Raw genomic sequence first — 13,967 nt, forward strand, 5'->3', positions numbered from 1 at the left:
GTTGTGGCTGTGGTGTAGACCAGCAGGCACAGCTCTGATTTGACCCCTAGCCTGGGAATCTCCATTTGCCATGGGTGCGGCCTTAAAAAGTTAAAACAACAATAACAACAAAACAACTTGCCTATCCTTCAAGGCCACGTAAAGGATGCACAATAGCCACATATGATGGTGAACAGTCTCTCACCACCAGCTCTGTCACAATATTTACTAACACCACTGGCTTGTGAGCTTCTTGAAAGTGACTCTATTGTTTCCTGTCATTGATTTTACTAAATTTAAAATATGAAATTGGTTGTTAGTTTCACACTACCTATTAGTCATCAGGGAAGAAAGAATAACAAAACTAGAATTTACGGCACATATTCAATATGCCTGGAATATTGTGTACATTTTCTTTTATTCTCCACACCCCTTTATGAACTAAATCATATGTAATTGTTGTAGATAAAGACTGATCTCAATCCATCTCCTCTGATCTATTCAAGCAGAGCCAGGGATAGTCTCCTAATCTAAAACTCATATCCTCCATTGCCAAATAATCTTTGTTTTCCAAAATCAAAATGTTTGTTTTGAAAATGCACTCTTGGCACACAGTTCACTCTCAAATCAGAAAAGTGTTCTCTGATAACTGAAATAAATATTTACCAGTAGATGGCTTCAATATGAAAACAATTTCATTTTCATTACTTTGCCAACTGTGTCCTTGACATCCTTGTTCCTCAGACTGTAGATGAGGGGATTCAGCATGGGGATCACCACTGTGTAAAACACAGAGGCCACTTTGACAGTGTGCCTGGAGTTTTGGGAGTTGGGCACACAGTAGAGGAAGAGGATGGTGCCGTGGAAGATGGTGATGGCGGTCAGGTGGGAGGCACAGGTGGAGAAGACTTTGCGGTGCCCACCGACTGAATGCATCTTCATGGTGGTGACAACAATGAACGCATAAGATGTGAGAATGATGAGCAGTGTGATCACCTCATTAAAGGTGGCAACAGCGAAAAGAAGCAACTGGCTGAGATAAGAATCAGCACGAGAGAGGGTGATCAGGGAGGAGAGCTCACAGAAGAAGTGGTTGATAGTGTTGAAACCTCGGAAGGATAATTTGATAGCAGAACACGTGAGTGTCAAGGAACAGGCTACTCCCCAGACATAGGATAGAACCACTAGCATCATGCAGAGTTTGGGGGACATGACAACCCTGTAGAGGAGAGGGTTGCAAATAGCCACAAAGCGGTCATAGGCCATCACAGCAAATAGAATTAATTCAGTCACCACAAAGGTGCAAAACAAGAAGAATTGCACCATACATCCTGAAAATGAAATGGTTCTGTCTTCTGCAAGTAGATTCACCAGCATCTTGGGAGCAATGATGGAAGAATAGCAGAAATCCACAAATGAGAGGTGGCTGAGAAAAAAATACATTGGGGTATGCAGTTTGGGGTTAATTTTGATGATCACAATCATTCCAAGATTCCCTACTACACTGAAGCTGTAGATGGCCAGAAATACCAAGAAGAGGGGGGCCTGCAATTCTGGGTAATCTGAGAAACCCAAGAGGGTGAACGTGGCCCCAGCAGTTATATTTCTCTTGGCAAGAAACATGTCTCCTGATGGTAGGATCCGAAAATCAGTCTTAGAAATAATACATTCTGGAGAGTGATTGACACATGAAGCATGCTTACCTAAGCCCTGATTAGGAGGGATATAAAGTGAGACAAAATATTATCTGATATAATCTTGGTAGGCATTTGGTATCCAAGGCAGGGATATCTAAAATTTCAGAAAAGAATTACTAGTTAATTTTACTTTCTCAAAATTATAAAAACCCAATTCTGTTCATTTTCTGAAATGTAATTTTAAAGACATACACATGCAACGATTATGAACTTGAGCAATTTAGAAGGTGTTGTAATAAAATCTTCATGTGAGCTATTCTAGGCTCATTGAACTTCGTGGTTTCTGCAAAGAAAAGTTTAGCAAAATGAAATAATTTTAGTCTATCCTATAATCACTAATGAAAAGTGGAAACCCCTGAAATAACGTCTATAATCAAAACAAAATTCTATATACTGTATATGCATATCTGTGATATAAAGAATAACCTATATACTTCCTTATACCTGTATTTTAAATATTCATTTAGCACTTCTTTTTGATTGAATACAGATATCAAAGTAAATAGTGATTAATATACTTTAGTAAATATATCTACTGAACTGCCTTTTTCTACAGGTGAGCAAACAGAAACCTGAAGAAGCTATGACTTGACAAATGACGTATAGATATTGGATAATCTTCCTGCAACTAGAGCTCAGAATCCTAATATCCTGGTAATATACCCATCTCTCTATGCCAGGCTCTGATCCACATTGCAGGCTGAGATATTAGCACTTTTACTTTGTAACGATCACATCTTCACCCTTCATTTTGCTGTTTCTTTTGGTCACTTTAAAGACAAATTTCACACTAAAAAAAAAAAAAACTATGGAAATTATTCCAATAAATATGTTGAGGGCCACAGAAATGGTCTGAAGATGTATCAAGATGAAACACAGAGAATGGAAGTTGGAGAGAAGTCCCTGTTTAGGAATAAATATGGTCAAAACCTTTAAACATTGACAGTTACCTATTCTAGGACTCTCTCTTCTTAAGTCACCTAGAATATTCAATCTGTCCTTCTATTACCTGTCAAAAAGATGGATGAAAATTAAGATTCTTCACAGTCTGAAGACATTTATAATAAAGGGGTTTCTAATACAGAATAGTGAAATTCATCAAATTGATTCACAGATGGGAAGGCTAATTAAATTTTAATCTCAGATGGATAATGATTTTTGCTATAAGGGTGTCCTGATTATTACATGGGGATACTTATATGAAAAAAAATTCTTTATCAGAAGTACAATTAAACTTAGAATTCTGTATTTTCGTTTGCTGAATCTTGCAACCCCTTATCAGAAGAATTCAGAATGTTATGGTGAGCAACACACCCCAGTTCACCCAGAACTGTCCTTGTTTTAGTGCTGTAAGCCACACATACCAGGAATTCCCTCAAGCATATCCCTTTATAATGAAGACTTCTTTCTTAGACTAACATTCTTGGTAACCAGCTGGTTCTAGATGTTTCAGCACTAAAGGTTAATGGTCCCATAAAACAGGAAGAACTCTTGATGGTTCTATATGTTTAGAAATCCAAAGATTTAAAGATCAATCAGAGGTCAGTATTTCCAAGTCAATTCTCACTATTACAAAATTCTTTATCAGTGACCTTTCTCAGAGTTTCTCAACCTCATCTGGTTTATTCTTTTTATTTTTTGTGCTGGTTTAGTCTTTTTATTTTTTATTTTTTTCTCTGGGAAGCTACTCTGGACACTGTACCATGTATAGTAGCATCTCCGGCTCCTAAGACAGTAGCAGCGTTCCCCTAATCCCATTATGACAATCAAAAATGTCTCTAGATATTATCAAAGCTCCCCTTGGAGGCTAGAGGAGGTGTATAATTGCCTGTAGTCAAGAACTATTGCCTTATTTCCTTGACTCTGATAGATTTTCATGTTTCTTCTGTCTGACTTAAAACTATTCCTTATCTCCCAAATGATGTTATTGTATAGATTAAACAATTTGTATTATCTTTGAATTCAGGAAGCATAATATCTAAAATATTTTTCTCATTTTTTTCTCATTTTTTTCTTTTTGCACTTGTGAGCCAGCATAATTTTCCTGTTTTAAAATCTTATTTAGAGCTAGTTCAATTGATTGTAGTTCTCCAGAAGGTTCATTTTATTCTTTTTAATTCAATGTTATGTAAATACCTCACTATTGTCTGAAAATTCACTGAAGCAGAGAAATATATACCTGAAAACTGTTGATTCTATTTCTCCAGAAGGTTCACTTTCTTCTTTTCAATTCAATTTTGCTTAAATACCTGCTTATTCTCACTTGCACAATTCTTCCAAAAATTCACAGAAGCAGAGAAATCTGTACCTGAAAACTCTCAGGGCCCTTCTGGTCCCCGACCCCCAGGAAACACTTGTTCAGTGCACTGCTATAAAGGAGCTCAGCTAAGCCAGCACCCCACCCCACCGCTATGAAGCTCTGTAGCAAGTAAGGACTTCCTGTGTCTGATAGGTAATGTTTGCAGGGGCTCAAAATTTCCCCAAATGACTTTTCTTAGGAAGTACTCACTAAAACCAAAATATGCTCTAGATACTTTACATGGTAAAGAATATCCATATTCTCTCAGACCTACAAACAAACCTACTGGTGGAAAAAGTAGCCCCTGTCGAGGCCCTGGAGAGCTCACTGGTTTAGGGGAGAGGCTAAGACTCTTAAGCATCTTCCCCTCCCTGTGCAACCAGGGCCCTAGAGAATATCGCTTGCCTTATTCTTCAGAGATCTCAAAACAAGCAATTAAAATTATTCTTGTTTTCTGATGTAATTATGGTTTCTTAAAAATCAAGCAATAGCTTTCAAAAATTTTATTTGAATGTTCATGAAAAATTTAAATGTTTTTTCCCCATGTTCCATGATCATTCACGGAGATTTCAAATATTCTTGTATAATAAGTCATAGCAAAAATTATCTTTATTACTCAGAAAATATATCTTTAATCTGTTGTTTTGTCTTTTAAAAATTTTCTAGATTTATTGAGGTTTAATTAACAAAAATTTTCTATCTTTAAGATATACAACTAAATATTCTGCTATACCATGTATATATAGTGAAATAATCACGATAATCAAGTTACTTAGCACATCCATAACTTCATGTGGTACCTGCTTTCTTTTTCCTCTTTTGTAAAATGAGAACAATTAAGTGCTACCCTCTTAGCAAGTTTCAAGTATACAATATTGTTAACTATTGTCATATTGTTGTACATTAGATTTGTAGAATTTATTCATCTTTTATAACTGAAACTTTGTACCCCTTGACCAATAGCTCTTCATTTCCCCCTCCTCCCAGCCCTGAAAGGTACACTTACAGGTAAGATCAAGAAGCATTTGCCTTTCAACAAATATTCTTAAGTTTCTACCATGTTCCTGACCTCTGTGAGGCACGATTACATCTGGTTACACTAACCACACTTAAAAGAGTGGGAGAATATTTTCCTTCAGATACTTCAGCTACTTTGTTATCATCCTGCTAATAGTATTAGGGGCCTAGCTGAGCATCTCCTCATATATATATATTGGTGATAGGACTAGAAAGGGAATTTGGTTTCTCAGTGTGCCCTGCAGAAGCTACATCTGGTTAGAAACAGTACATAAGAGTCTCTAAAGTCATTGCACACATCCTGGATACCTGATACAGTGTTCACAGCATGATCTCATCTTTACTTCTAAATTATTATAAGGCTGTCATCCTGAACTCTGCAGCCCCTTAAAATACCACATTTCCACATAATCATTCACTCTGTCTTCTCTGTCACCATTGACATTTATTAAGTCATACCTATATTATTTTAATCTTCTACTGTTCAATAGCTGCCAAATTGGTCTTTAAACCTACAGATTCACCTGCTCGTAGCTGTCTGCCACACTGCCACTAAAATAATTCTTCATGAATTAAATCAACTTACATTTAGATATTTGTTTGAATATGCGTAAAATACCCATGAAGTATATAGGCATGTTTTTCACAGGGCAAAAAAGAAGTGGGTCATAAGACTATAATACCTATTTCAAAAATACATACATTAAATAGGTGTAGACTAAATGACCAAATTATTCTCCAAATTGTAAATTTGACTCAGTTACTTATGGGTACACACCCAAGTTCCTAAAAATAGTCTCCAAGGCTTTATCCCCCGGATTTATCTCTCTCCACTTTCTATACAAATTTCATTCTCTTATAAATATCAACATTTTTATACCTCTAGTTATCTATATATGGATAGATATAAGCTATTTACATATTTGCACATTGATGCGATGTCTCATCCATCTGGGCACCTTTAACTCAACTTATCTCATTCATCCACAAAATACTGCTGAAGCATGAACCCTTCCCGGAAACCTACTCTCCTTCCTCCAGACTAAGGTCATTAAACTTTAAAAGTCACGAATTCTGTGAATCATCTTTTCTTTAATTATTGCTTGAACCACAGTGTAATGTGGTTATCAGTTTATACACTTACATGGCTTCTCTCCAGCTACGGTGTGGGTTTTTTGAGATCGTGGACATTATTTCTTTCATCTGTGTGTCCTTCTCGCTATTTCTATATCTATCAACAGCAGACGTACACTTATATAAGAGTCACAGCAAACAAACCCTGGCATCAATATTATTAACTTTAGAAATGTAAAGTATGGGAGTTCCCATCATGGCACAGCGGAAACAACTCCGACTAGGAACCATGACGTTTCAGTTCGATCCCTGGCCTCGCTCAGTGGGTTAAGGATCTGGCGTTGCCGTGAGCTGTGGTGTCGGTCGCAGACATGGCTCAGATCTGGCGTTGCTGTGGTTCTGGTGTAGGCCAGCAGCTACAACTCTGATTAGACCCCTAGCCTGGGAACCTCCATATGCTGCAGGTGAGGCCATAAAAAAAAGATAAAAGACAACAACAAAAAAAAGTAATATAAAATGTGTTTTTCCATAGGCCAGAAATATACTAACCAAGCTCTATTTTTTGTATTTTCAAAGATGGTTTGGGTCAGAATGAATATACTTCTGAAAATGATTCTAAAATAATGAAAGGAGTTGGTGCATTGAGATGGAATTTCAGAATATGGGTTATTTGAACCCTGAAAATTGTTTCTCCAGTTCTTAAATAGGGCATTTGTTGAATTTTTTTAATTTCTTAATTTTAAAAAAGTAATTAAAAATTTTAATTATAAAAAATTAATATTTAAAAAAATCTGAATATCTCTTTATCCTGGTTACTAATTATTCTTTTTAAAGCTATTTTTTTAATCTGGTATGAGCAAATGCTCTTATCGTTGAGTTAATTTACTTCTGGTAATTTGAATATAAGATCAATAGCTAAGGCAAAACATTTACAAGGAACCCTGCAACTTGTTCCCATTAATTGTACAGTTTAGTGTGTGTGTGTGTGTGTGTGTGTGTGTGTGTGTGTGTGTGTGTGGCTTATAAACATCATCCCCTCACTGAGGCTTATTGTATCCAGCTGGAGGCATAATATAGTTGTAGCCATGCATTAATACGGCAATTGCTGATGGAAGAGACGTAGGATATATTAGAGTCTTGCAGAGAAAATGTTGTACTTTTAATGTTAAATCACATTATAGAATAACATATTCTGCACTTTTTATTAAAGAAAAAGAAAAGAAGATGAGTTAGGAACTGTGGGATATTACCCAGAATCTGGCAGGAATATCAATGCTAAGAACATAACATTCTCTGTATTCAGCCCCACTGGGATTTATTTTCCTAAGTGGACATGACTGATATAACACTCAAGATAATGCCAGGCAAGTTTGAACTTGCTCATGATTCTTAAAAGTCAACATATTGCATTAAGTTCCTATGTTAAGCCCAAAGTACATAGTGTTTCTTCACCAGTATTTATTCATCCAATCATCTAATGACTTAAAGATAAAAAATAGAGATAACTCATAACACATCAGAGATGGGAGTTGCTACTGTGGCTTGGTGGCTTAAGAACCTGAGAATATTTTTGGTGTGCAACAGCATTATGTCTAAAGAATGTACCTATCTTAATAGAAAAATAATTTATTACTAAAAATGCTCACCACCATGTAAACCTTTAGTGTGTCATAATCTTTTTGCAATAGCAACATCAGATTACCGATAGCATATCACCATAACAAACACAATAATGAAAAAGTTTGAAATATTGCAAGAGTTACCAATGTGTGAAAAAGAGACACAAAGTGACCTAATGCTGTTGGAAAAGCAATACCAATAGACTTCTTGACAGGATTGTCACAAAACTTTAATTTGTAAAAGTAATTGTACTTTTGCAAAGCATAATAAAGCAAAGTGGAAAAAACACGGTATGCCTGTTCACTCACACAGACACATACACAAACACATATACAACACACACGCACACAGTAATTTGTTCCAGGGATAACTGCAGTAAATGCATTTGACCTGCTATTTAATTTTCCTAAAAAATTCTGTGATATGATTATTATAAATGTCTCCATTTTTCAGATGTGATGAAATATGAAGTTCCAAAAACAGTGGACAAAGTAATGACAACAGCAAAATAATAAAAGAAGCTAGAAATAAACAATAAACAGGATATGTGGGTATCTCATTCTGTGCATAAACTGGCAGAGGTGTGTTCTTCATTGTAAAATAACAGGTATTCAGTTTTAAAATGAATTGTAGTCCCCATAATATATATTACAATAAAATGTGATTTTTTTGTGGTCTTCATTGAGCTGATGAAGTTTGTACCGCAAATTAAATGTGTGTGTCTTAACAGTCCATTAACAAGATACATTTAAAACATTTTAGATTAAAAAGAAGCAAGGAATTGGGTGGCAAATTTTGAAATATGTTCAATTCTAAAATTGTAAATAGTTGAGAAAGAAAAATAAGTGAATCAGAATGACTCACTTCTAACTATCAACATCTCGAATGTTTCCCCACTCCAAACACTGAAGCCCATCAATTCACCCTTCCATCAGCATCCACTTCAGAAGCCAGAATGTGCCAAAAATATTCTCTATGAAAATATTTTGAAGTTCACCACTTTTCTGAGACTTTCTTTCACGTCCTTGTTCCTCAGACTATAGATCAGGGGGTTCAGCATGGGTATCACCACAGTGTAAAACACCGTGGCCACTCTGTCAGTGGCCATACTCTTGTTGCCAGCATTGGGTCGGCAATAAATGAAAAGGATTGTTCCATGAAAGACAATGATGGCTGTGAGGTGGGAGGCACAGGTGGAAAAGGCTCTGGACCTTCCCTCTGCAGAGCGCATCCTTAGGATGGTGACGAGAATGAACAGGTAGGAGGTGAGGATGATCAAAATGGTGATGAGCTCATTAAAAGTGGCCACAATGTATATTACTAGTTGATTCGTAGTGACATCAGAGCAAGCAAGAGATAAGAGAGGGGGCAGATCACAAAAGAAGTGGTTGATCACATTTGATCTGTAGGATGGGATCTTAAGAGCTAAACACAGGTGAATCAGAGAACACACAGTCCCACACAGGTAGCAACAAGACACCAGCTCCACACAGACATTTCGGGACATGGTGACCTTGTACAAGAGGGGGTTGCAGATGGCCACAAAGCGGTCATAGGCCATCACGGCCAGCAGGATGACCTCAGTTACCACACATAAGCAAAACAAGTAGAATTGCACAACACAGCCCAGGAAGGAAATGGCTTTGTCTTTGTTTATGATGTTAGCCAGCATCTTGGGCACAATGACCGTGGAGTAAGAGAAATCCACAAAGGACAAGTGGCTGAGGAAGAAGTACATGGGGGTGTGGAGTCGAGGGCTGACCTGAATCAGCCCAACCATGCCCAGGTTACCCAGGACGGTGACTCCGTAGATGACAAGAAACACCAGGACGAGGAAGACCCTCAACTCGGGGACCTCGGAGAATCCAAGGAGAAGGAACTCTGTGACAGAGGTGCAGTTTTCCTTGCCCATGTCCCCCCCACTTTATTGAGATTAAAGAAAAATATTAATGCTTATTCTCCACGATACCATTCCAAATTCAGTTATGACTCCCTCCTAAAAAATACATGAGAATAAGTAGGATAGTTAATTTTTTTCACCAAAGAAAGAGGACATTGCTCTTGTGAAATTTAGGAAAAGTTCAGGCAAAGTGGTACACAAATGTATAGAGCTCACAGTTTAATTCACAAATCACGCAAATGCATTCACCAAACTTGAGTCTATATGATTCCTTAAATCACCTGCACACAATTTAGAGCTTGTAATTGAATCACTAGAAAGACATCCAATAGAACTTAATTAGCTGTTTTTAAAATGAAATTTAAATATCATTTTCCTGGCAGATTTTATTCCAGAGAATTGTTTTTTGTAAAGTACATAAGAACCTTCTTTTTTTTCCTGCTGAACTGATGTGCGGATTATTAATCCATCAATGTTAATTTTTAATCAATATGTTTTAGAAGGAGATGAGGTTTTTATCTTATATTAGTATCTTTTCTATATAATTAGCATAGTGATTGTAAACATTGTGTTATAAAATGGTGGTCATTTTTCCAGGAATTGTTACTCATTTCTCCAGTGTTTATGGTTGCAAAACTTAGAAATAAAGTGTCAAACAACAGGTTCAAAGTTATGGTGCACATGTATCATGGAAAACGAAAGAATATTTAATGACCTGAAAAATGACTAGGATAAAATAAGTGAAAAAATGACACAGATTGGACAGATAGAATAGTATATATCTGTCATAAGTTGCATTGTATATTTAATTCTTAAAACATACATGCAACATCAATATTTTATTCCAATTACTTTAAGAAAAGCAATGCAGAAACTTGCCTGAATTTTCCCAAAACATGTGTTATGGGGTAGTGGACTTTCTTTTCTTTTCTTTTCTTTCTTTTTTTTTTTTTTTTTTTTTTTTACTAAAGGAGGGATACCTTCAAAGCCTTTGTCATATTGAAAATGCCACAGAGAGTAAACATGCTCATTTATCCTCTCTCCTGACCCTTAGTAACAATGAAATTCTTCAGAGGTGCCAGTTGGTTATTCCTGGAAGAAAGGGAATCTAGAATAAAACCCAGCATAGTCATATTTCCCCCTCATTCTCAAATAATTTCAAAGTAAAGGATATGTGAATCAAGACATCCCAGTTTTCTCTTCCATGGCCAATAACTGTGAGTCATTTGTCTTTTCCTGAGTACAAAGTAGTACATGCTTTTGAATGCCTTTCCTGATTTTAACTCTAGAGATGAAACATCAGGCTGCTCATCACGTACAGGGTGGTGATCCTTAACCACCAGGGATTTTGATCCCCTTGGATATTCGGCGATATCTGGAGACATAGTTGCAGGTCACCATAGGGAGGAAAACTACTGACATCCAGTGGGTAGAGACCATGCACACTGCTGAACAATCTACAAGTCTCAGACTAGCACCCCTCCCCCACCCTGCACACATACCTACAACACAGGCAAGCACCAAAATATGATCTGGCCCAACAATCATATCAATCAACAATACAAAGGATGAGAAACCTTCTATGGAGAGTCATTTAAGTCCCTCTGGCACAAGGTCCAACTGATCCCCTCCTTCCTAATTCAGAGGTGCGTCCCATGTCCGTGCGCCTTCCTAACAGTCCAGGAGACCCCTCCTTCCCACCCTCAGCATCAGAGTGACTTTCAGGGCTATCTCCATGCCGTCTTCACCAGGTTCTATGAGTGGAGTTAACGTGAGAGGGAAGGAAGGGGAAGGAGAGAGCAATCATTCGTTCTTCCCTATCTGTTTACACTCTTTCCCCTCTTATACTAATAACTGTTTCAAGCTATTTCCTCTTGGCATTAAATCGATTCCATTTCCCACTGAGTTTTTTTCTCAGGGCAAAAAGGGAAAATAACCATCAAAAAGGAGTGCCCAGAACATTGCATTTCTTAAAATCATCTATAAATATAAACTAAATATAGACTTCAAAAAATATATCCAATACTACCACCTCCTTTCAGAATTCCTTCTTGTCTTATACTGGCTATGATTAAATACACCCATGAGAAGAAAACAAACAATATTCAAGACCCAAGACAATATTTTTCAGTCCATCCTCCCCAGTACAGTGTAGTGCAGCCAACCTGTTGATAGTCATTCCTTCCCCGTTTCTAAAGATGCTATGGAGGAAAACCATACAGGCTTTATGTTTTTACCTGTGTGTATCCCTGGAGCCCATACTCCTTACGCCTCCAAAACCAGTCATTGATCTCTGTGGGACATAAATAAGGAATGAAGAAAGCAACATCCTCTTGGGATTCAAATAATTACTGACTTTTCCAAGATAAAAGAAGAGGGGAAAAAATATCCCAAGTTGGCCCATAATAGGACATGATTCCTTCCAGAGGTTGTGAGGAATCACAGAGCATTGTTTGCTGCATCCCAGCATTGCTGTGAACCAGGGGTCATGTTGCAGTTGTGAAAGGCATGACTAGGTCATAGAAACAGTGCTGTCTTACACGCAAAGCTCCTTCCTGGAGGTCCCACGTTCTGCCAAATCCCCAAAACAGGGATAATACACTTCCTCTGGTGAGAAAGAATCTAACTGCTTACACTTACTGACCAGTTCCTATGTGCTCTGCCCTGTTCTGAGTACAACTAAGACACTTCACCTCTGTTACTCTAGATGAGATAAGTACAGTCATGTACCTTTCCAAATCAGGTGATTGAAGCACTGACAGGTGCCACTTGACCAAAGTTACATGCTGAATCACTGACAGGATGAGCCACTGATGTGACCCTGTGAGGAAGAGAAGAGCTACTGGGTGGCGTACTCCCTGCTCAGTGTAGAGGCCATTTAATGGTTTCCCCAAGTATCTCCCCCAGGTCTGCTCCTTTTCTGAATACATAATAGCTCCCTGAGCCAACAGTGGTCAAAGGAAAGTCTATGGTTTGTGCCATTGCATACACTCGAATGTAATTAATTGCAACTAATAGGTTTCCAAATTCTCATCAATCTATATATATTTCCCTAAAACTGATCCAGCTGACCATTTCCTGAGGTGGAGGAGTGCTTCTGCATCTCCTGTCCACCCAGCATGTGCACTGTTCTTTTTCTTTCATTTTTCAGAAGCAAGGATTCCCCTTATCCATTCCATATTGCTCTGTGAATCACCCCAATTAGAAAAGCAAAAGCAAACTTCCCAAATCTAAACTATAAGAACATTTTGACAGATTGTTTCCATGAAGCCTGAAATTTGCATAATCAAGACTTTTGGAACCTATGGTATGAATTCCTGTTTCTCTCTAGCATTATCTTCCTTTTCATGGAAAATAAGTGCCTTGGACATGTCTTTTATCCAATACAGCAATGTTTTGACATGAGACATTAGCAGATTGGTGATGATATTTGCTTATTAACTATTTGTGTTGTTCTTCTTAGTCTACCCTAAAATTACTGCCACAGAATTCATCCATCTAAAGGAGAATGTCTCTTTTTTATAGATAAACTAAAAGAACATCTATACAAAGCATCATTGAGAGTGATGTTTTCTATTATCTGGATAATATACTCACAGGAAACTTTGCTCATTTATTTATCTTGGATTTAAAGACAAGGCCTTTTTTTTTTTTTTTTTTTTTGGTCTTTTGTCTTTTTATGGCCGCACCCACAGCAAATGGAGATTCCCAGGGCAGGGGTCTAATTGGAGCTGTAGCCATAGGCCTACACCACAACCACAGCAACACCAGATCCCAGCCGTGTCTGCAACCTACACCACAGCTGACGGCAATGCCAGAACTTCAACCCACTCAGCAAGGCCAGGGATCGAACCCACAAACTCATGGTTCCTAGTCAGATTCATTTCTGCTGTGCCGCAATGGGAACTCCAAGACAGAGCACTTAAAAATATATATATATGTAAATTTTGAATGGAAATTTATAATCATTATCCATAAATCAAATATAAATATGCAGTTTTAAATTTTTGATGAACTGTATTTATACCACCTAAAATAATATCATTGTAGTTGACTATTTTATCCAACAATTCAATGAAATCAAAATGATGTCAAATTTTCTAACTTTTTAATTGCTCATTTTAATCCAATTGTCAGTAATTGGAAGAACAGCAAAAGCTCAATTGCTTTATGCTAAGAATTGGGAAGGTCATTGTATTAATATCAGAAATCAAGGCAGTTAGTGGCTCTAATGACTGCATAACCAATTGCTCCAAGACGTATGAGGAAGAAACAACTGCTTTTCATGGATGACTCTGAGGTTGCTCTGCTGATCTGATCCTGGCACGGCTGATCTTGGCTGCTTTGCTGATGTGTGTGACAGCAACTTGGCAGGTTAAAG

The 13,967-nt window shown here is 37.4% G+C and overlaps 2 protein-coding genes across 2 annotated transcripts; both read right to left on the reverse strand.

The window, feature by feature from the left end:
* Positions 1 to 657: 657 nt before the first annotated feature.
* Positions 658 to 1,602, reverse strand: LOC125124034 (olfactory receptor 5D16-like). Its single transcript, XM_047774210.1, has one exon. It carries the CDS (start codon positions 1,600 to 1,602, stop codon positions 658 to 660), a length of 945 nt encoding a protein of 314 aa, XP_047630166.1.
* Positions 1,603 to 8,659: 7,057 nt separating this feature from the next.
* Positions 8,660 to 9,598, reverse strand: LOC125124035 (olfactory receptor 5L1-like). The gene has a single exon (XM_047774211.1). It carries the CDS (start codon positions 9,596 to 9,598, stop codon positions 8,660 to 8,662), a length of 939 nt encoding a protein of 312 aa, XP_047630167.1.
* Between the last annotated feature and the right edge of the window lie 4,369 nt (positions 9,599 to 13,967).

The sequence above is a fragment of the Phacochoerus africanus genome, chromosome 4 (genome assembly GCF_016906955.1).
Source record: "Phacochoerus africanus isolate WHEZ1 chromosome 4, ROS_Pafr_v1, whole genome shotgun sequence".
NCBI lineage: Eukaryota > Metazoa > Chordata > Mammalia > Artiodactyla > Suidae > Phacochoerus > Phacochoerus africanus.

Coding starts and splice junctions, on each gene's coding strand:
- LOC125124035 (XM_047774211.1), bottom strand. CDS start 9,598: ATGGGCAAGGAAAACTGCACCTCTGTCACAGAGTTCCTTCTCCTTGGA.
- LOC125124034 (XM_047774210.1), bottom strand. CDS start 1,602: ATGTTTCTTGCCAAGAGAAATATAACTGCTGGGGCCACGTTCACCCTC.